We start from the raw sequence: 21,596 nt of genomic DNA on the forward strand, positions 1-21,596 counted from the left end.
TCCCAGCCCGTGGCAGTGGAAAAAAATAGATCGACCATCTATCATGAATGGGGACTTTGATTTCCCCAACCTTGTTAGACGGATGAAAATCATAAGGACGAAACGTCCAAAATACAAAAATTACATTTAAATAAAAGAGACAAAAAAAAACTGATCGAAAAAAAGAAATCACAGACACAAGAAAAAGAAATAAAAAAAAGAAAAAACAAAAAAGTGCCGTAGCTCTATTAAGAAGAAGCACGCGAATTGCGCGCAGGGTCAGGAAAAATCCGACAGAAATAATTATGATAATAATAACAACCATAATAATCAATGATGAACGAAGGACGGTGGTAATTACTCTCCATAACCATTGCTCGACGACAGTAAAATACATACAACCCACATACAACCCGTACGCCCATACGCATACCCGCCCACCATAAGCTGTCAAACTGGTGAAGACCAGACCAGGGACGAACTACCTAGTACCTAGTAGTACTCAGCTCCATACCTACCTAATACCCAAAACCCCAAGAGTCTTCTTCGGCCCCCGTTCGTTACGCTTATTCTGGACTGATTTGGCTGCTGCTGCTCCATCAGCAGACCGTTAAATACTCTTGTCTGACCGGTTCCATGGAATGGACTCAAGAGATCAGTTTATCTTTCCCCCTCTGATGTCTATTGATCTATTGTTCTAAGGATCTATCTATCTATTCACTATCTCGTCTCGTTGTCTCTTTGTCTCTTTGTCTACCTGTCTACATACCTGTCTGTCTGTCTGTCTCTCAACTACCCAGTAGTTTTTGGACGGTCTTACTACCCGTCCCGTCACCTCGTTTTCGGTGGATATAGATTGCGCTGTTGATTCCGAGAAGGATTCCCGTCCGTGGGTGCTAAGACTACTACTTTCCCACCACCAACCAAACTGTATGTCCCATCATCATCATCATCAGTGCTTCGGGCTTGTTCCAGTCGACTATTCGTTCTTCCTCCTCCACTTCCATTTCTACTATCCCTCACCCGGCGGCTGCCTCTGAATCATCTTACTTTCTCACTCTCAGTGCTGTTTTCTCTTCCCTACTTGATCTTCTCCGGTGAACACCCACTGTGTGTTGATTATCTATTTGCCTCGTCTGCCTCTTCTGCCTCTTCTGTCTCTCTTGCCTTTCTGCCTCTCAGCATCGGATCCACGCAAATCTTCAATGCTCTCGAAGGGGATCCACCACTCACCAGGATATCCGCATTTCTATCACAGGCAGCTCAGTGGCTCTTGCGCACGCAGCTGGAATCTACCGTCATCCTCATCTCCATCTTCTCCGTCCGATCTAGCCAAACTGGACGATTTTCGCCGGCCTAGGTCCGTAGCGCCTCAGAGTACAGCAGCTCCCACACCCGCCATTTCAGCTTGGTCTGCTGGTGTCTCACACCTTGGCTCTGCGTATAACGCTCCCGGAAGCCTAAGATCGAGCATCAGCACAAACGAGGGACAGCACCATCTGCCCGTGTCGCACACCATTCCTGCTATCGCCAGAACGCCATTCCCGTCCGAGCTGATCCCGCCCGACAGTGAACCGAGGGGACTCCCTGCATCCGGACTCCTCCGCAGCAGAAACCCCGAACAAGCCAGTTTTGACACCCCACGGTACGTTGGGCATTTGACTTGACCCATCTTTAGCCCCAATGGTAACGATTGCTAAACACCGATAATTACCAGAGCCTTGAGAGACTCATCACAATCGATGCATCCCGGATCAGTAGCCTATTTGACATCAAACATGGCACATAATTCACAGAGTAGGCCGGAGCACCAACACCATGGTCTCCCGAGGTTTTGAACTGACGAGAGACAGACTATGGTTGGCAAAATCGGCTGCCTCAACCTCTTCATCCCTCCTCCATGTCAATGGACCAGCATCCATTTCCCCCAGCACAAGTTCTTCCGCCACATCCGAGTTATCCAGCTGGCTATCCCCCCCAGCCTTCCGGTTCCCAGAGCTATTATCAACCAGGGCTTCCTTCGGCACAATATCTGATGCCACAAAGCCGGCAACAACCTCGAAGGTACTGATCCGACAGTTGAGGTTCAGAGATCAAAAGACGAGAAGGAAACTAATTCCATGGCCTTCACAGCACCTCAATTCCATATTCGTATCCCAGCAGTTCCGTCTCGGGCAGCCCGCCATCAATTCCAGATCCAGCATTCGCGCCAGCGTAAGCCCACCTTACACTTTCTTCGAGCATCTTGATGCTAACCTGGCATCAGGCCATCGTCCTACCTTACAAACCAACCGGACTACTACATGGCACCGAGCTCTTCCCTATCGTAAGTGGTCTGCTAATATTTCAGTACTGATCAAGGTCCCGCCTAACATGACAATCAATCAGACAAACCCCTAACTCGATACCACACCCGCAAGGTCTTATGCCTACAGGGACAGTTTACTCGTCGCCCGAGTCCGCGCAAAACTCTTCGGATCCGGAACAACAGCAAGTTCGTGTCATCAGCTTTCGGCCAAAACCCCAATGTTGGGATCACGGATGCAATGGCCGCGAATTCTCCACCTTTAGCAATCTTCTACGCCACCAGCGAGAGAAATCGGGCGTTGTAGCGAAGGCAGAATGTCCCAGCTGTGGTGCTGTTTTTACTCGGACCACCGCCCGAAACATCCACGTCGCTCAGGGGAAGTGTAAGGGCATCGCGCGTGAGCCGTCGGCTGAGTGAAGTCTTGGGGCGCTTTTTTCTTACCATTCTTACCACGGCCCCGAAAAGCATACAGCAGGCCCTTTTCTTAGACTACGACTACAAGAACCTGTCTCCAGAGCACAGATCTACAGTGGTTGAAGGCACAGCCGCAGGAACGCTGTCTTCAAGTGTAGAGCAAACTACTCTACGCGAGATCACGGGTGTAGCTCGGCCAAGGCACCTACCAATACGATATCTGGCTGGGCGAATGACCCAAGCCAGTCTGGGCGTGAGGGGTACGCTGGATCTACCAATAGACACATTCCGGAGTGTCCATTTCTTGCATATTACGCTTTGGGAGCGATTATTTCTTGCATTGTTCTGGTTTTCATTTATCGTGATTTAATACCCTATGAGATTGTTGTTGTTTGTGTTACTGTGATACACCATTTATATCTTCAGCAGTACCTTGGCCCGTCATCTTACTCGGGCGACTTCGCGATGTCATCTAGACCGGATACCTGTTGCTAGATTTAGATCAGACAGCGATGTACATCAAATACTTCTAGAACGCCATTTCTTTTCGACTACTTCACTCCCACCAACAATCGTCCACCTCTGTCAAGACCGTGTCTCACTCAAAACTGATTGTCCACGGGCGATACGAAATCTGGGATTACGGTGCTGCTGACTGTTGGCGACTCAAATGCAGACTTCGTGTAAGGGGGGCAGTATGAAACGACACGCTGCTAAATTTATGACCAAAGAATACCAAAGCATTGCCGATCAAGAAGACGGACAGTCGACTGGGATAAGCACTAATGCTTTCGGGCTTTCTTGGATCGAAGACTATTGATATTTGCTATCTTTACCTGAAACAGACCGAAAAACAGCTAGTCTAGTACTATGACTAGCCCCTGGTAGCCCAACCATGTGTTTGTTGGCCTGGAGGCTAGCAGGGAATCTGACTGAGCCTGAGGCACTAAGGTTGACACGTGGCTGTCTTCTGCATCGAAGTCACCTGACCAAGTCGATGTCGTAAGGACCGCGGCTCTTCCGATGCCTGAATTCCCAGGACGCATGACTCACTCAACCCACTCCACTCACTCGCATCGAAGATGGTCCGTCTCCCTTGATCAGCCCGCTTGTTTCTTCGTTTACATATCTCCTGCAATTGGATTCAGAAACACACTTTCACGCGTCCCGTTGGCCAACTAGTGCCTAGTCTGTTTGTCTCTAGCTACTGCATTCCCTCCCAAGATGCTTGTTATAGTATCGATCTATGGTCATTGCGAAGGACTACGTACATTAGGCTATACCAAAGCGCGTCGAATATAGGAACCTGCAGTGAAGCGACTCAGTCAGAGGTCCTGCTAGGATTATACAATTCGTGCTGACTGCTGTCAACATCCACAATTTATCGTTATCACTCCGAATTTCCTGCCACTTAAATTCTACTCGACCACCACTCATAATGGCATCAGTATTCACCTATGACCCCGATCCTCCTAGGGTCTCTTCGCCGTGGTCGACATCAGGCTCCTCAACACCCCAGATGGCAGCGGCTACCAGCAACCGCGTGGTGCCCCGGACCCGATCCAGCACGACGCTGGACCGGGCCGACCCTGACCTGCTTTCCGATTATGGCATTGCAAAGCTGGAACCCGAACCACAAGAGGGTCCTACCGAGTACAAGTTGCATCTGCTGCTGCGTCCCCGTCGTCCGTTTGTCGCCATGTCCACGGGCCACCTGGTGGGAGGCTCGTATCATTTCCGAGTGAGCCTCTCCAACGCAAGCCCGACACCCTCCAGCTCCGAGTCAGCTGCCCGACCGCCGCAGGCTCGCTCCACGGAGAGTCGTCAACAGAGACTGCAGCACCTGACTACGCAGTTACTCTGGCGCCTGCAGCAGTCGTCACCATTCCACTCATCTACGACTGCCAATTTGGTCCTGCCCGTGCTCCCTGACGCAGCCCCTCAGCTGGGGGCGCCGCAAAAGCCAGCTAGGTTGCTCCCGGGTCTCGAGGAGAGTCAGGGAGCTCTGTATGAGATAGGGGTTGCCGACGACGGGACCTTTGTCGGACTCACCGTGGACGAGCTGGAAGAAAGTTTGTCCACTCTGCAGGTCATGGCGGCCAGCCTTGGCTGCAAGGTCGAGATCCTGCGTAGGGTCATTGTTGGCAAGTGCGAGTGGGTGGAAGACTCCTGCAGCGCGAAAGCCGATACCGGCAAGGTTCATACGGATAGCCTCTGGGTGGCCGAGGCCCTCGTGAGTCCTGATTGGGAGTTTTACCGGGTCAAGTCTCCGAAGTCAGGCGCAGGGGAGGACGGGTCTTCGACGAGTGCCCCCAAGAGACGGCCTTCGCTAGACGACTCTTCCAAGACAGAGCAGATCCGCGTCTCTATCTCGGGCCCCAGCGCAGCCGGCAAATCTTCACTTCTGGGCACGTTGACCTCGTCTGTGCTCGACAATGGTCGAGGGGCCAGTCGACTGGGTTTACTGAAGCATCGGCACGAGATATCATCAGGGATCACCAGCTCTGTTGCCCACGAGCTGGTTGGATACGCCTCTGACGAGTCTAGTCCCGATACCATCGATGTGATCAACTACGCTTCTGGCAATATCGCCGCATGGGATGACATCCATGCCGCGTCGGAGGGCGGCCGACTTGCTTTCGTGTCTGATCTTCCAGGCTCGGTCCGGTATTTGAAGTCGACTTTTAGGGGTATCATCAGCTGGGCTCCGCATTATGTTATCCTCTGTATCCCGGCTACAAGTGACGATGATTTAGTGGCGGATATTGCCCACGGTTCGTCTGAGCAGTCTACTGAATTATCGCAGGCCCTGTCGCATCTGGAGCTTTGTGCCAAGCTCGGGCTTCCTACAGTGATCGTGATTACTAAACTGGACATCGCGTCCCGCACCGGCTTGAAAAAAAACCTCGCGCAGATCCTCTCGGTCCTGAAGTCGTCCGGCAGAAAGCCTTCGATGTTGTCTGTATCGGCGGCCCCTGCTGGAGATTTGCAACATGTTGGGACCAAGGACGCAGGTGAAGTGAGAAATCTCGTCGCTTCGACACACAGTTGGCAATCTACCGTACCTATTGTTCTTACAAGTGCTGTGGACGGCTCGGGGATAGCGAAGCTGCATGCGCTGCTGCGTTATCTCCCGATACCCGCACGGCCGCCTTTGAGGGACGTTTCTCTACCAAAGGCCCTCGCCCCTCCAATTGCGTTTGAGACGGTTTTTGACGTTGACGAGGTCTTTGCTATCCCACTATCAAAGGTCCATTCTCTATCGGGTGAGGAGCGACAGAAGGAGACGCACGGCATTGTTCTTTGCGGGCTAGTCCGGTATGGAGCTATTTCGGCCGGTGATGAGCTAGTCATTGGGCCTGTCTTATACAATACTGCTACGGAGCATGGAACCGGCACTTCTGCCCCCAAAGACCGGACGGATAGACGCTCGGACACACAGCTATCCTCGAGTTCCTCCCGGAGTAGGCCGCCATCCGGGGACTTTTCGAGTTCGTTCCCTCATGGCTCTCTTCCCGGGAAGACCCCTCTTGCGGCGCAGGCAAGCTGGCAGCGCGTGCGGGCCGTCAGTGTCCGCAACCTGCGGCTGCCGGTGCAGAGCCTAACCCGGGATCAAGTAGGGACCATCGGGATCGAGCCCTGGCCACTCTCAACGGACGGGGAACGACCCCAACTCGGCAAAATCCGCAAAGGGTCCGTGTTGATCAAGATCCCGCCTGACTCCGCACCTGCCCCCCGCAAGTTCCACACCGGTTTCGTGGCCAGCTTTGCGGCAAGCGAATTTGCATCTGCGTTGTCCCCACCTGTGCTGTTGGGTGGCCATGCGACGGTCTACGTCGCCAATGTCCGCTCGACAGTGCGGCTGACCTGCATGGCGCTCGCGGAAGATGAGGTGATTTCGCGCCCCCCATCCCCGACGGAGCCGGAGTTCTTCAGCTTCGATGGGGATGGCCCTGATCCGGACCGTGGGCGGGAGCATGGTGTGCACGAGGTGATCAAGTCCTCGGGTAGCTCCGAGGCCGGTGAGATCAAGATCACATTCCTGTTCGTCTCCTCGGTTGAATGGGTGGAGATCGGATCGCGGGTGCTTCTGATGCCTGCAGCGTCCACCGGCTTGGCTTCCACTCAGGGGTCGAGCTCTTCTTCTGGGACCGGGCTTGAGGGCTTCGTTGGTCGGGTTTGTGATGTGTTGTATGCGGGGGAGGCGAACAGTAAATAAGAATGTCGGTAGGATTGGGGGATGATTGTTCTTATTTGAAGTTGGTATAGTGGAGGTGTGGTAAATGTCTTGTGTTTCTTTCCGATTAGCTGTACCAGTCAACTTTTATGGATTTCAGTGTTCATAGCATAGTTCATGATACGAAGAGAATTTGTATACCTTTGAAAGAAGTGGTGACGATGGGAAGCTGCTGGATACGATAAGATACGGGGGTGGGAAACGGCACTAGACCTGGATAGGATAGGCATGCAGCGCTCAGACCACGGCAGCTTTCTTAATTATTTTGACTGGGTTGACTATCTTAGCTTGAGTTAGACTGCTTTAGTTAGTTAGACTCAACTGACTTAACTAAACTACTGCATGGCTGACGCCAAGTGGACAGGCTGAAAGCTGATCTATCTTCCTCCTTCACTACTCCATACTCCATTTGCATCTTCATCTACTACATGCCAGTCCTGAGCAAAGCACCGTTGACAACCAGTCGATGATTGGCAGTCTTGTTTCAAATTGTGGCACGGGTTGGGCTCGTTTGATCTGGTTCTGGTTCAGCTGTTCTGGCGGTGTTCCCACCCATTCCCCATCTTCGCCTTCGTCTACCCCGGATCCTGTCCCGTCAGTTCCGCAGTTGACCACCAGCTCATCTCTCATCTCATCATCATCTCCTGACTTTAATTGTTCCCCCCCTTTCCCCCACTTTCTACTTGTAACAACTGCTTTATTTGACGGGTAGGACCTCTGGAATTCCCTTGACGGACTCTTGTTGTGGTCGGAGGTGACTGGCATGTCCTGAACCCCTCACCGCTCACTCTCCACGGACAGAGTTGTCTGACAGTCCACTTTCAATCAAAACCCGCCACCATGGCCGGACCCAGCAGCTTGAATCTAAGCTCTCGCGTCAGCTCCGATCTCGATGGTCTCTCAGATGCAGAGGAGGAATTTGTCTCGAGTGCCAGCACAACCTCCAGCGCGTATGAGTCTCAGATGAAGGAACCTGTGAATGCGGGGAATGCGAGTCCCCAGCAGCCGCAAGCTGCTAGCGGGTCTCCGGAAAACAACACCAACAACAATAATCACAACAACCCGCACAAGGCTGGGGGAGCGAAGACGGCGGTAACCTGCTGTGCTAGTCCCCATGCAGCTTCCAATCCGTCAAAAAGGAAGCCTTTGAACCTGCTTGACTTGCCCATGGATATACTGCAGGAGATCATGAAAGAGGTGTGTAACCCGCTCGGGTCACTTGATGTCGACCCCCCCCCCCCCTCTCCCAAACACGTCAACCATACTGATCAGATCTGGAATACAACATAGGTGACCCACACGACCGATCTCACATCCCTTGCATTGACCTGCTCTGCGCTTCATTCGCTGGCGATCCCGCAGATGTACTCCCGGTTCGACATCGTCTGGCCGGAAGCCCTATCAACCTCCGACCATCCGGCTGGCGTGGATGCTCTGTCGTACGGGTTGGCGACTCTCGTGACCGGGGAGGATATATTCCGCGAGGTGCCTGGCCGACGGTCATCACAGCCGTGTCCACATTGCGGATGCAGCGGAGCGCCGCCCGGTCAGCATGCGGCGGGCGCACTACCGCGAGTCCGCCGCGGCAACTACTACGCGCAGTATACCCGCAAGTTCTCTATCGGCAACGGGCCGTTGATGTGGGTGCAGGAATACGCGGTGACCAAGGAGACGGGCAAGATGCTGGGGACGCTGGTGGCTCTGGCGGTGGCTCGGATGGTGAACCTGGAGACCTTCGTCTGGGACATGCCCACGGGAGTCTTGCGGGATGTCTGGGTTGCGCTGGCGTCGCTGGCGACTCGCCCGGGCCACGAATGTCGTCTGGAACGCGTTTGGGTGCGCTGGCACGATAACTCCGACAATGCCCTGCGGTCTCTGGTAGCCTCAGGTCCGACTGCGTCCTCGGTGACCTTGCCTCATTCGCCGGCTACGGTTCTGGGGTCTACAGGGAATACAGCATCGTGGCAACGATACGGACACGTGGAATACCCCTCTCTGTCAATCCTTCCACCATTGAAGAGTCTGAGCGTGTTGGATATCGACGAGCCGTCGTATTTGGAAGAGATGGGCGTGTTGGTCGAGCGATCGCGCGGTCGGCTGAAAGAACTCCGTATTGGGATTTCTCCCAAAGCGTATCCAGCGGCATGGCTGAAACCGGCAGGGGCCTGGCAATCTGAGCAGCCAACGCCGCCGAACGGAATCATTGGCTGGCCCCGATCTGGGGGCGTACTGGGGGTCGTTCTTGGCAGGTCTGAAGATCACCACACTCGGCCCGAATCACAGGCCCGTGTCTCTCCCACCAAGGAGGATTCTGTTGAGACGCCTCCTGAAACTAGTCAGACGGCGGGTGACGTGCCTGTCCACGACGGGCCCCCGTTGATAGCGGGGTCTCCGCCCCAACCGAACGGTGGTGTCACTGGGCTGGCCCTAAATATGGAACACACGCACATCGCCAGCTCGCCCGCGTCCTCCCCTTCAGAAACTAGACCCTCGCCGATCCCCAGCGGGCCATCGAGGTCTGTCACGGGGGCACAAACGACGCCCGAAGACGATCGCCCGCTGTTACAACTTGAGACACTCGAGCTGGAGCGCGTTGCACTGTCGATCCCGGTGGCAGTGCATGCACTCGACTGGAGCAAGCTGACCACGTTGACGATCCTTCGCTGCGAGAACCACGAGAAGCTCTGGCGGGCTCTGCGGCGCCAGTACTCCCCGTCGCCGTCACGGCCGAAGAGTGGGGAGGGCCCAGAGTACAACCTTCGACTAAAGCACCTCCATACGGATGCCGTATCGCCGTACCTGCTGCTGTTCATCAAGGATACGCTAGCGCCAAATACCTTGGAGACCCTCTTCCTGCATGAGGCGCCGATGTCCGAGTCGATCGTCAACATCGACGCGATCTACAAAAACGCGATTCGTAATCACCACCTGAGTCTGCAGAAGATCCTGGTGGACAGCACCCAGCGCACGCCGGGGGGCGCGGAGATGGCTAGCGTGCGATGGTACAAGTGGATGTTCACGCGCCAGATGATTACGTTCATGAGCAGTGGTCGGATGCCTCGGCTGAAGGAGCTGTCCATTGCTCTCCACGCTAAGGACTGGGTAAGATTGCCTCCCTTTTTCGCTTTCTCACTAGACACGAAGAGCAACGTCCACTGACACTGTTATGATTAGCACTACTTCATCCAGAGGCTCCCGTACATGCCCCAGCTCCGTGCCCTGCACATCCCGCACATCGCCCGCCACGTCCACCGCGACCCGAAGGAACTGGCCATGCTCATCCTCGACGTGGTCACAATCCGGCCGGAGATCGGGCTGACCTACGTCGGGGTCCAGGACAAATGCTACGAGATCTTGGAGGGGAAGGACGGCGAGGCCGGCGGCGAGTACTACGACACGGACGACAGCCACAGCGAGGGGTTCGTGCCCGGCGGGGAGGACTGGCCGGGCTCCGAGACCAACGACGAGGAGGAGTCGGACGAGGACGGCGGGGCCAGCGCGATCCATACGCTGTCGGACTCGTCGTCGGACGACCGGGGCTCGTCGGACGGCGAGGATTCGGAGGTGGACTTCAACCGGTCGCGGGTGTCGTTCCGGCTGCGGGAGATTTTGTTCTACGATGATAAGATCGCGATTTACAAGGCACGACACGGGGTGTTGTGATTTTTTTGGGGTGGACGGACAGAGGCGTCGGTGTGATTTAAGTCTTAAGATACCACCCAGCGATTTCGGATTGCAATGAGATTTGAGATATGAGAGTGAGATTTGGTAGGATGTAGAACTATCTATGGAGCACAGTAGGACATAGTCATAGTGTGCATGCATAAATGCCATCTGACTCAGCTTGGAGGCTGCACGGCCGACTAGACCCACCCCAAGCTCCCCCACGTGATAAGGCGGTCAAGCAAGCTCAGCCTCTGAGCGCCGCCGCGATCTCGACATCACCGCAGCCAACCCACGCGAAACGTTCGAGAGGTCGAAGGAAGGATTGACCAGCAGCAGGTTTCTTCTTTCTCAATTTCGCGTTCTTGAATTCGAGTCTGTGCTTTCAACCCAACTGCCAAGATGAAGCTCGTCCGGTAGGCCGCCCACCACCCTATCCAGAGAAAGGAAGAAACAACTAACCGCCCCCGGTTCCGGTCCAGGTTCCTGATGAAATGCGCCAATGAGACGGTGACGATCGAGCTGAAGAATGGTGAGTCTTCGCTGTCTAGCATCTTGCTCCGCGGCGTGGTTGCATGCAGTACACTACATGCGCAGCATCCACACCCAAATCCACAAACCCCAAGCCCAGTCGCCATTTCCCCCCCCCCCCCCCAAAAGAGCAAAGCTAACACCAACTCCCCGGGGGCGTGAAAAAGGAACCATCCTCCACGGCACCATCACCTCGGTCTCGCCGCAGATGAACACCAGCCTCCGCACCGTCAAGATGACCCCCAAGGGCCGCGACCCCATCGGCCTCGACACCATCAACATCCGCGGCTCCACCATCCGCTACTACATCCTGCCGGACAGCCTGCCGCTCGACACGCTGCTGATCGACGACACGCCCAAGCCCAAGAACAAGGCGCGCAAGGAGGCGGACCGTGGGGGTCGCGGGGGAAGAGGTGGGCCCCGCGGGAGGGGACGCGGGCGTGGCAGGGGCCGGGGCCGGGGATTCTAGATTTTCTTCTCCCCTGTGTCTTTATGAACTTGGGTGTGATGTTGGGACGGTGAATGGGTCTTCTTACTGGATGCGGTGGTGGAAGGATCGCGAGGGATGGGGATACCTACCCTACTTGCTGTAGGTGGAGGGAGGGGGTCATCTATTGCGTTCATTTTGCTGTCATTTTTTTTCTCTCTATCTTGAAAGTCATCATCTTCATCGTCATGGGAAAATATGGAGTTCGTTTTTATTTTTTCGTGATTTATCTCGTTTCTTGCTTGTTGGGCAGTGTATCCGGTTGTGTGGTTTGTAGTTGTAGTTCGAGAGAGAAATCAACGCAACCCCTAAGATAGATTAAGAGTCAATGTCAAGAGCAGAGCAGAGCTGAATCCCTCTATCGAATAAACCATGCCAGTATCCCTGAGTAATCATAAATCATTATCTAAACCAATCCCCAAGCCCCAACCCCAACCCCAACCCCAACCCCATATATATACATACACAGTCCACCCTCCCCCAGAAATCATTCTTCTCTGATGCATTCCCGCCAAACCCGCAGAATCACCAACTTCTCCCACCCCGCCTTCACCCCGCTGAACCCAGCAATCTCCGCGCACCACCCCGTCGCCCCATCCACCCCCTCCCTCCACCCCCGAATCCGCTCCGCCACCTCGCGCGGCCGGTTCTGCGCGCACAGCAACACATACCCCACCCCGCGCGGGCTCAGCACCCGCGGCAGATCCGCCAGCAGCCGCTCCGTGATCTCCATCCCGTCCTTGCCGCCGGCATACGTGAGGGAGAGGAGGTAGGATTCGCGCTCGAACTGCTCGCTGCGCGATTCGGCGGGCACAAAGTCCGTGGCCGTCGGGGCGCGCGGGACGGCGTCGGTGGGGACGTAGGGTGGGTTGAAGAGGAGGATGTCGATGCTGCCGGCCTTGAAACTGGAGGCGAGGTTGGATTGCAGGGTGGAGAGGTGGGTGGATTTCACGGCGGAGGGGTTCTCTTGGGCGGCGCGGTTTGTGTCTGTGGTGGAGGGGCTTGTGGTTGGGTCTGTGTTCTGCTGCGCGGCAATGGCCTTGACGACCGTCTCGCGGGTCGCGAGGCAGGCGGTGCGGTTGAGGTCCGTGGCCAGCGAGAGCACGTCGGCGCGGCCGAGGATCGTCGGGCTGTTGGCCACCAAGAACGCGAGGACGACGCCGGAGCCGGACCCGACTTCGAGGATGGTTGGGCTGGGGGTGGTGGCCGGGAAATGTTGGGTCAGCCAGGCGGTTTCCGAGGCGGAGGAGAGCGTGTCTAGGAAGAGGTAGCTGTCTTCGGCGGGTTCGTAGATCGTGTCGAAGGGGACGTGCGCGGTGCAGGGGGTGGGGAGCATTGTGGGGGAGCCCGGTGGGTAGGGCCTGAGGAGGAGGGGGTTGAGATGGGTTGTGTTGTGCAATTGTTGTAGTAATGGTGAAGTTCAACCTGAAGAATGTCTGGCTGGTCCGATAAAGACCGAAGTCGATATCGATTTGGAACGCGGCGCTGCGGACTCGGGAGGGAGAGCCGGAGAAATCATCGCCATGCGATTGGTCGAGACCTCTCCCCGCCTTGGGATTTACCGCGGCAGTACCGACCGTAAACGATCCGTTCGGTCTCGTCCGGAGGCTGCCCTGCCTGCCCTGGCAGTTGCTTCGAGTCCATCATCAAGTCGGTTGAGAATCTTCATCAGTCACAATGCGCCTGCCTTTCCACCCTACAGCCCGCCTCCTGGCGACCCCGGCCTCCATCGGCTCCAAGTCCAGCCTCACCGAGGCCCTCGCCCTCCTCCCGCCCATCCCCCTCTACCGCCGCATCCTCCGCGTGCACCGCAAGAAGCTCGACCCCCAGATGCGCCTGCTGGGCGACTCGTACGTCCAGAGCGAGTTCCGCGCGCATCGCAACGTGGAGAACCCGTTGCATATCGTATGTCGTCCCATTCATTGTTGTGTGGTGGGGGAGCTGCCCCGAAGCTAACGCATTTTTTTTAGATCGGCTTCCTCACGGAGTGGCAATTATACGCGCAGAAGCTGGAGGGCGATGCCTGGATCGGGGAGAAGCTCGATAAGGGCAAGTTGGATAAGATGAGTGGTGGGTTCTTGTCTTTCTGCCAGAGGGGTTCTAGTGATGCAGGCTAATCCGAGTAGACCAGCAGATTGGCCAGTTGTACGAGTTGATGCAGGCCATCAAGAATGAGGAGGGCGAGGGCGAGAGCGGGGATGGCAAGGCATAGTCGCGCGGTTGCGTTCGATGCGCCACAGTGTGGGAATGTCTGAGGATGAATAGGATTGTAAGATTGTGAGAGGTACTGTATATAGACTAACCAAAACGAAGAATGTGGCCTGGAAGGATAATGGATGATCCTTGCAGACTGTATCTGTGAGGCTGCCTGATCGTAAGTACTCGGTAGGCAGTTATAAAGTATAGCATGTGTAAGCAAGCTGCGGGGTAGTCAATTAAAGAGCGAGAGCCTCGCAGCCCTTTCATCCTCCGCATTTCATACCAGACTCTAACCGAGTTGGACTCACAATGACAACCAAACCACCACCACCAGCAACCTCCCCACCCAGATTCAAATGCGTCTGCTGCAAGAAGAAGAGCTTCAAGACGGCCGAGGCGCTGAGCAACCACCAGCAAGCCCGGGCCCATCATCCTGTCGCGTGCCCGCTATGCTCCAAAGAGTTCTGCGATAAGCACGCCGTGCAGCAACACCAACAAGTCCATCAACGAAAGGCAGCTGCTGCCATCGCAAAACCTCAAGCCACAACTACAACTACAACTACCACCAGCACTAGACCGAAACCCACTTCGCAGCAGCAGTCCACTGCCACCATGTCCAAGCAACAAGCAAACCCACCACCAACCCCAACACCTTCCTTAGAACTCCCCAGAACTACACACCACCCCTCCACCCTCCACCCCCTCGAACAAGACCTGCTATACAAATACCTGCTCTCCCGATGCCACCCCCGAGCCCGCCTGCAAGCCCAGAACTACCCCACAGCATCACAGACCCCCGGGAGGGACTACCAGCCCACCCCCCCGGCAAACCCCACGCAGCCCAAACGCAGAGCCATCGTTCTGACCTGCGAGACCGACCCACAGGCAACGGGTTTGACCCATCTAGCCGCCACAGACTTTTTGAGTAGTGAAGCGCTCCTGCACCTGGCTGTTGGTCCGGCAGCCAAGGAGGTGCAAAGCAGATGCACCGACAAGAGCATCCGTGCCACCGTGGCCGACGCCAATGCAGCGCGAACGGCACTGTGGGAGGTCGTTGACGCGGACACGGTCCTCGTGGGCTATGGGCTGCAGCGCGGGCTGCAGCTGCTCAGGATGGTGCACGAGCGGGTGGTGGATGCGGGGATCCTGACGGCGGAGGCGGTTTTTCTGGAAAGGTCGACGGTGCCGATATGGAGGGTGTGGGGGTTGGGGGAGCTGTGTGGGGAGGTGTTGGGGTGGGGTGGGAGGCAGGAGGAGGAGCAAGCTGCTGCTGCTGCTGCTGCTGCTGCTACCAGCAAGAAAGGCAAGCAGAGGAAGATGGACACGTGCGACGGGTGGGAAGAGTGTGTGGCCGCCAGGGAGGTTGTGGTATGGTGTTTGCGGAATCCGGAGCTGTTGCGGACGTGGGCTGAGGGCAAGGCTGGGGGGGATCTTGGGGAGGCTCCGCAGACGAGCGAGACGGCGAAGAGCAAGCGAGGGAAGAAGAAGGGTAAGAAGAAGGGTAAGAAGAAGAGCAAGAGCAAGAGCAAGAAGCGCAAGCAGACCGAGCAGCAAAAGGAAGAAACAACAATCCTAACTACAGCACTACTAGAGCCAGGGACAGATCCCACACCTGAACAAACCCCACCACCACCACAGCCCGAAGAACCAGACGAAGATGAAGATTCTGATGAAGGACTCGAGATAGTTCAATGGCAGGATCTTGAGTGATGTTCTACCATCTACCATCTACCATCTACCATCTACAATTTACAATCTACATTCTACATTCTACAATCTACATTCTACATTCTACGAGTACCATTCTCATCGACAGTCAAGATAGATCCTCGGCATCCCGCGCCGACCCAGCCCAGCCCAGCCCAGCCCCACCGTGGACCATCAATCAACCCACCAGTTTAGTCCAACCGTTTAGTAGCAACCCGGGTGTGAACCACAAATTGAAATTTCCCCTCGATCCCTACCCAGTAACTTATCTTATCGCCTCCCGCTTATCGGGGAACCTGCCCGCTGCCCGCTGCCCGCTGCCCGCTTGCCTCCGAAAAATAAATTCCGCTTCCCCTTCCCCGCGCATACGCCGCGCCCTCCGATTGACACCGGCCTTTCTTTTTTACTTGTCCTATAACTTACCCTCCCCTCAACCGAGCACTTAACCAACTATATACCTGCCCCTCCCCATCCCCATCCTCATCCTCATCCTCATCCTCAATCCAGTTCCTTCCCTCCAAACCAATCTCCACAAGCAAAGCACCCAAAAGAAAAAAGAAAAAAATGCCCGCCCTCCTCGAAGACCCCCTCACCACCCTCCCCGCGCCGACGGCCGCGCAAACCGCCGCACCCACCCTAAACCCCAAAAAGGCCGTCCTCAAAGACAGCACCACGCCGGTCACCCTGTACCCCATCGCGGGGGGGCCGTCCACCGTCCCCGATTCGCTAATAGCGTACCTGCACCGCGAGTTCAGCGCCGAGATCGTCCGCGGCAGCACGTACCCGATGGAGGAGCCGATGACGCTGGAGCAGTACCGGACTTATTGGTTTGGGACGTTTGCGGTGATTGCTTTGGTTGATGATGATGCCGACAGTCAAGGCGACGGGGAAGGGCGGGGCCTGGGCCTGGTGGAGGGCCGGGATTGGGAGCGCGTGTGCTTGGGGACGTTTTACGTGAAGCCGAATTATCCGGGTATGTACATGGTTTTTCGCCCTGTATTATGGTTTCCGGGGGGGGGGGAAGCTGAAGCTGAAGCTGATGTTGACGTGGTGATACTGACACTGGCTGGACAGGTCGGTGCTCGCATGTCTGCAACGCTGGGTTCTTTACGACTCCGGCGGCTCGAGGGCGCGGCGTGGGCATGGTGATGGGCCGGACTTATTTGGAGGTTGCGCCGGTGTTAGTATGTTTCCTTCCTTCCTTCCTTCCTCTCTTTTGCTTTGCTTGCTTCAGGGGTGGTGAGGGTGAGGTGGAGGGTGCGGCTGGCGGGGCAGACCGAGACTGACGATGCTAACGACGACGACGACGCCGACAGGGCTACAAATACTCCGTCTTCAACCTCGTCTTCGCCAACAACACCGCCTCCATCAAGATCTGGGAGAAGCTGGGCTTCCAGGTCATCGGCCGCGTGCCCCGCGCCGCGCGCCTGGCTAACAGCGCGGAATTGGTCGATGCGTTGATCATTGGCCGGGATCTGGTCTAAAGCACTTCTCCGACTCGCTGCACATATACCCCAACCCCACTGGGCAACACGGGAAGCAACATGTAAATATCCTTGTTCCACTTGGCCTGTGATAGATAAGATAGATATCGATGATTACTTGCCTAAACCCACACCACCAGAAATGATCAATCCCATACATACACCGCTGAAAAAAATGCTTGAGGGGGATATCAATCTGCAAAGACACGCAAAATCGGCTATATCACCATACAAAACCCCCAATCGCAATGCTCCAGTTGAATTACATGACAACGATTATAAAAAAACAATTACCCGGAAGATGTGACGCGACTAGCCCCGCCAGGGAGGTCGCTCACCCAGCTTGCTGCGCGTGCTAGGCGCATTGTCCTTGCCGGTCCGGCCTTTGGGCAATGGAATCAAGCTGATGCGACGGTTGCTCGCATGTCCGAGCGACGTTTCCGGCCGTGGCGTCGGAGGCGCTTTGGTCGGGCTCGCCAGTGCGCGGCTGTGATCTTGCGAAACACTGCGGCTGAAGGAAAGCCCCGCGAAGCTCTGTCGGCTGCGCGGCGCCGTGGCCAACCCATCGGGTCGGCGCAGTTTGCTGTAAGGGGGAGGATCCAGAAGGGATCGGTTCGGGGTGGGAGACGCCACTCGCGACGGGCTGCGCGACGCCAGACGGCTGGACACCCGACTGACCGACCGCGCGCTCATCGGAGCCGGTGACACCGACATATCGCGGCGGTACGGAGTCATGGGGAGTGTAGAGGAAGGGCGCGACGTGCGACCCTGGGCGGACGATTTGCGGAACGGTGTATGGAGGGAATTAGACTTGTATTTGTCCAAGTCGCTGGTATTGGTGCTGGTGGTCCACCGCGGCCTATTGGCCAACGCTGGCGGCAGAGCTGGGGTACGTGGTACCGGTTTGCGCGCCGCCGGCGTCGGCGTAGCGGCCACGTGTTTCGTAGGCGAGGTCACCCCGAGTGACGCCTTGGGGATCGCTGATTTCTTCGCTGTTAAGGTGGATGTGACTTGCGGCAACCCAGAATATCGTCGCACCTTCGACATGGTCGTGCGTGCCACCGAACTGACAGAGCTACCACGACGGCTGGAATTGTTGACCGGCGTGGTAGATCGCTTCAATGCATTCGCCGGAGTCATGATGACCGATGAAGCTGGGGAGCTGCCGGGAGTCTCAGGGACACTTCCGGTCAGTGGGCTATCCATGGTGAGGATACTCGAGATCGAGTCGCGCAGGTGTTGAGACCGTGTGAAGCTGATATCCTCCAAGGATGCATCCATTACCCGGATGCTGGCCTTCAGAGCATCGATTCGCGATGTCATGTCTGACAACAGTCGAAGAGTCTCTCCGTTGACCGTAAGACGGTCATTCACACCCTTCTGGATGATCGACACCACCCGCTCAATCGCAGCAACGTAATGCTGTTTCTTGGCGTCGTAGCTTTCGACCCGTTTCGTGAACTGGGCCGGGTTGTGCACCTGAGCGCTGGTCTCGATGGCTTCCTGAAGCTTCCCAATGCTCCTCTCAACCGATTCGAACATCTTCTGCGCTTGATTGCCCGCATTGCGGAATACGAGAATCCACCGGTCCTCGCTGAGCTCGTCCCGCAAGGCTTCTGCATCAGCTTCCAGCCCTTTGTAGGCCTTCTCAAGCTGACTGCGTCTATCTTCGAGCTCCTGGCAGGCGCTGGGGAATATACGCACCGCCCGCGACTGGAACATGGACAGCCGCATGGGGAGGAAGTCGAGCGATGCACGGAGCGGTTGGATCCTCGCAAACAAGGCGATTAAGTTGGAGTGGTTGGAGTCGTCATGCGGCGTTTGGATGATAGGCATATCCAGGGTCGGTGCCGCGAACAGAGGCTCCAGACTGAACCGCTTGCTGGTCGACATGCGGCCACCTGCTGGCGTTTCCTCGACGATGGTCTCCAGCTCATTGATGTCGAGTCCCGTAGCACTGGAATCCTGTTCACCCGCCATGGTCCAGTGTCGCTTCTCTTCCATCTCGAAGATGAGCCGGCCGAGATTTTCCACCTCCACTCCAACATCGCCCAAGACATTGCTCCATAGTTCCTCCCATTCCATCGCCAGCTCCACTTGTTCTTTGACTCCTTTCAGCCGATCCTTGATCTGCGACCAGCTATGGATGATCCCGTCCATCTGTACAACGATCAAGTTCAATTGATCAGTGGAGACGTTCTCGATATCGTCGCGCATCTGCACGTCCTCAATAGCCTTGACGTAAACGTTGATCAGACTCTCAAATCGGGTGATGGCTCCATCGACCCCGTCCAGCCCTTCTCTTCCGCCGGCAGCTGCCCATTCGACGTCGTCCTCGGCATCCAGCCCGCTCAAAACACCGGAGGCCTTTTTGATCCAAATTTGAATCTGGTCCGCAGCTCCCGTGAGGGCCCTTACGGCTGCGGCGGCGGTTGGAATGGACGCGATACCAGCCTCGAGTAAGGATGGTTGGGGAAGGGAGATGGACGTGAGTTGCGAAAGCTGATTGCTAAAGGAGGCCCTTGAGAACGAGTATATGGATTCTGAGCGTTGTAGCCCGAGCGGGTTGAAGTAGGATTGCGAATTCGCGGATGAGATTGAGAGGGGGCGGGGAGAATCTTTCGGCGGCGGGGGAGGGGGAGCGGATTCATTGTCGCTGGTGCTCTTGAGATACTTTTCAAAGTCGGTCGGGTTCGTGGACGGCATTCCATTCGTTGATCCGGGGCGGAGTGGCAGACGAGATCGTTCAAGAGTAGCCATGTCGAGTAGTGGCTCTTCGATCGCTCCCTTGTCCTGCTGCAGTTCGTCTTCTTCTTCTTCTTCTTTTGCTTTAGCTGCGACTTCGGCTTCCGGCACCGCTTCTGCTTCTGCTTCTGCTTTTGCTTCCGCTTCTGCCTCCGTCTCTGCCCTTACTTCCGCTCCACACTCTTTCAAAGAGTCCCCTTTCTGAGAACGCTCTTCTGGAACCGAAGCGATCAACAGCGAATGCAAGTCGGGTTGTAGAACTGAAGTAAGCACGTGCTGTTCTGAGACTTGCTCCGAAGGTTCCCAAGCTTCGTCTGCGTAGAGCTCATCCGCTAGTAGCTCTTCCAGGAGCACTGGGTCGGGGACCTCCAAGTGGTTTGAATCGCACGATTGTTGCTCCTGCTGCTGCTGCTGCTGCTGTGAAAGGGACTGTTGTTGTTGTTGTTGTTGTTGTTGTTTCCTTTCCTTGTGGGCCCGGTGCAGACCATTCCACGTGCGACCCTTTTTTTGAATCCTTATCGATAAGTCCTGGTGCAAGCTGTCCAACTCCTTTATGTGTTCCTCGGGGATGCGGCCCACAGCGCCCACTCGAGACGGGCTGTTGTTCTTACTGCTGCTGTTGCTGCCGTCGAGAAGCTTGACGCGGGCGGCAAGGCCGGGGGATAATCGACGGAGGATGGATGGGCGAATGAGCGTCTTCTCGGCGTTGTTGTTGGCGTCGGGAGTGTCGTCAGGGTCGTCGTCGTACGTCGTACTGTTGCTTCCCAGGCTGCGGAGACTGCGCAGAGAGGATTTGGATCTGATTCGTCGCGTGAAGGACTCATCTGCAGCGGAGATGGAGACAGCAGGAGGAGGAGGGGGAGGAGGTGAGAAGAGCTGCTGTGACGGCAACGATGTGGTGGTGGTGGTGGTGGATGTTGTGTTGAGCCCGGAATCCGAGGGCTCGGCGGTCGCAGTGGTTGCGGTTGCAGTGGTTGCAGTCGACCCGGTGAACATGGCACGCATGGATGGGGAAAAACCACGAGGCGACTGCGGTCGGATGTTGTTTTGATTTGATTTAGGAAAAGGTAGGAAAGGGTACGTATGTATGGGTATGGGTAATTGAGGTTGTGTGGGTAACTTGCGAAAGGATGTGTGGGTGTGAAGGACTGAGTGACTAACGCACTAACGCAGTCGTGCAGTAGAGCAATGATGAAGGGTGGGTTCAGGAATGTGGTTGATGGGCTCAGGATGCGCCAACGCGGCGGGTGGACTAGGAGTAAGTAACGTTAGTAGGCGTTAGGAGGCGTTAGGTATGCGGGCTACCCAGGTAGCTACTAGGTATCCCTCCCCCTTATCCGGTTTCAGCACAAGCCTAGGTTTAAATGCGTCGGGCCCAAATAGAGATCCTCGACTTGTCAACGCGCTCAACAGAAACCAGTCCGCAACGTCCCGGTGACATTGTACTGAGTGGATATGGAATTGATTTGGGCAGCAGCAGTATCAATGAAGATTGTATGAAAGGTTCAGAATAAAAAAGAGGGTGACGGTGAATGTACTGATTGTAAGGGTGTAGGGGGAGAATGAAACAGAAGACATGCTGTCCCTACACGGCGGCTGCGGCTGGCCTCAGGCTTCATTGTTGTGCCCGACCAGGCCCCGGGCTGATCCTCCGCCCCAAAGGGCCGATTATCAGCATCCTTTCTTTCTTCTTTACTTTCGGTCTACGTAGTCACTACTACGCTTATGTAGTTAGTTATGCTGCTTGGTACCTGGAAATTTAATATCTGAACGTGCTTCAACCTATTATGAAACCATTGTATTGAAGATAGTATTGAAATGGAAAGCAGAAGGAATGAATAA

At 55.7% G+C, this 21,596-nt stretch overlaps 9 protein-coding genes across 9 annotated transcripts; 7 read left to right on the forward strand and 2 right to left on the reverse strand.

Moving 5' to 3' along the window:
• Window positions 1-1,184: 1,184 nt before the first annotated feature.
• Window positions 1,185-2,704, forward strand: BO72DRAFT_388122 (uncharacterized protein; the record flags this gene model as incomplete). The annotated part of the gene is made up of 6 exons (XM_040941702.1): window positions 1,185-1,624; window positions 1,697-1,776; window positions 1,833-2,043; window positions 2,113-2,193; window positions 2,246-2,305; window positions 2,368-2,704. 6 exons carry the CDS (start codon window positions 1,185-1,187, stop codon window positions 2,702-2,704), a joined length of 1,209 nt encoding a protein of 402 aa, XP_040797018.1.
• Window positions 2,705-3,943: 1,239 nt separating this feature from the next.
• Window positions 3,944-7,238, forward strand: BO72DRAFT_251286 (uncharacterized protein). The gene has a single exon (XM_040940034.1). It carries the CDS (start codon window positions 4,140-4,142, stop codon window positions 6,918-6,920), a length of 2,781 nt encoding a protein of 926 aa, XP_040797019.1. The 5' UTR covers window positions 3,944-4,139; the 3' UTR covers window positions 6,921-7,238.
• Window positions 7,239-7,778: 540 nt separating this feature from the next.
• BO72DRAFT_500423 (F-box protein) lies at window positions 7,779-10,601 on the forward strand (the record flags this gene model as incomplete). Its single annotated transcript, XM_040948906.1, has 3 exons — window positions 7,779-8,135; window positions 8,229-10,040; window positions 10,113-10,601. The coding sequence occupies 3 exons, from the start codon at window positions 7,779-7,781 to the stop codon at window positions 10,599-10,601; spliced, it is 2,658 nt and encodes an 885-aa protein (XP_040797020.1).
• A 402-nt stretch (window positions 10,602-11,003) lies between these two features.
• Window positions 11,004-11,970, forward strand: BO72DRAFT_480525 (mRNA splicing protein SMD1; the record flags this gene model as incomplete). The annotated part of the gene is made up of 3 exons (XM_040947637.1): window positions 11,004-11,017; window positions 11,084-11,133; window positions 11,300-11,970. 3 exons carry the CDS (start codon window positions 11,004-11,006, stop codon window positions 11,599-11,601), a joined length of 366 nt encoding a protein of 121 aa, XP_040797021.1. The 3' UTR covers window positions 11,602-11,970.
• A 136-nt stretch (window positions 11,971-12,106) lies between these two features.
• On the reverse strand, window positions 12,107-12,955 carry BO72DRAFT_388128 (S-adenosylmethionine-dependent methyltransferase; the record flags this gene model as incomplete). Its single annotated transcript, XM_040941703.1, has 1 exon — window positions 12,107-12,955. The coding sequence occupies one exon, from the start codon at window positions 12,953-12,955 to the stop codon at window positions 12,107-12,109; it is 849 nt and encodes a 282-aa protein (XP_040797022.1).
• A 371-nt stretch (window positions 12,956-13,326) lies between these two features.
• Window positions 13,327-13,810, forward strand: BO72DRAFT_353365 (succinate dehydrogenase assembly factor 3; the record flags this gene model as incomplete). Its single annotated transcript, XM_040940707.1, has 3 exons — window positions 13,327-13,524; window positions 13,590-13,686; window positions 13,743-13,810. Coding segments are annotated over 3 exons (363 nt in total), but the record flags the coding sequence as incomplete, so codon positions are not given.
• A 295-nt stretch (window positions 13,811-14,105) lies between these two features.
• On the forward strand, window positions 14,106-15,592 carry BO72DRAFT_531387 (uncharacterized protein). Its single transcript, XM_040950365.1, has one exon. It carries the CDS (start codon window positions 14,128-14,130, stop codon window positions 15,526-15,528), a length of 1,401 nt encoding a protein of 466 aa, XP_040797024.1. The 5' UTR covers window positions 14,106-14,127; the 3' UTR covers window positions 15,529-15,592.
• Window positions 15,593-15,779: 187 nt separating this feature from the next.
• Window positions 15,780-17,102, forward strand: BO72DRAFT_452104 (GNAT family N-acetyltransferase). The gene is made up of 3 exons (XM_040945657.1): window positions 15,780-16,498; window positions 16,600-16,709; window positions 16,842-17,102. The coding sequence occupies exons 1-3, from the start codon at window positions 16,090-16,092 to the stop codon at window positions 17,007-17,009; spliced, it is 687 nt and encodes a 228-aa protein (XP_040797025.1). The 5' UTR covers window positions 15,780-16,089; the 3' UTR covers window positions 17,010-17,102.
• BO72DRAFT_452105 (KAR9 family protein) lies at window positions 17,013-20,951 on the reverse strand. Its single transcript, XM_040945658.1, has one exon. It carries the CDS (start codon window positions 20,757-20,759, stop codon window positions 17,322-17,324), a length of 3,438 nt encoding a protein of 1,145 aa, XP_040797026.1. The 5' UTR covers window positions 20,760-20,951; the 3' UTR covers window positions 17,013-17,321.
• Window positions 20,952-21,596: the final 645 nt, after the last annotated feature.

This window comes from Aspergillus fijiensis, assembly GCF_003184825.1.
Source record: "Aspergillus fijiensis CBS 313.89 unplaced genomic scaffold BO72scaffold_65, whole genome shotgun sequence".
NCBI lineage: Eukaryota > Fungi > Ascomycota > Eurotiomycetes > Eurotiales > Aspergillaceae > Aspergillus > Aspergillus fijiensis.

Bases quoted from the DNA above. Each gene is read 5' to 3' on its own strand.
- BO72DRAFT_452104 (XM_040945657.1), top strand. From the start codon at position 16,090: ATGCCCGCCCTCCTCGAAGACCCCCTCACCACCCTCCCCGCGCCGACG. The intron at 16,499-16,599 runs GTATGTACATGG...CTGGCTGGACAG, and splicing joins CGTGAAGCCGAATTATCCGG to GTCGGTGCTCGCATGTCTGC. The intron at 16,710-16,841 runs GTATGTTTCCTT...CGACGCCGACAG, and splicing joins TGGAGGTTGCGCCGGTGTTA to GGCTACAAATACTCCGTCTT.
- BO72DRAFT_251286 (XM_040940034.1), top strand. From the start codon at position 4,140: ATGGCATCAGTATTCACCTATGACCCCGATCCTCCTAGGGTCTCTTCG.
- BO72DRAFT_531387 (XM_040950365.1), top strand. From the start codon at position 14,128: ATGACAACCAAACCACCACCACCAGCAACCTCCCCACCCAGATTCAAA.
- BO72DRAFT_452105 (XM_040945658.1), bottom strand. From the start codon at position 20,759: ATGCGTGCCATGTTCACCGGGTCGACTGCAACCACTGCAACCGCAACC.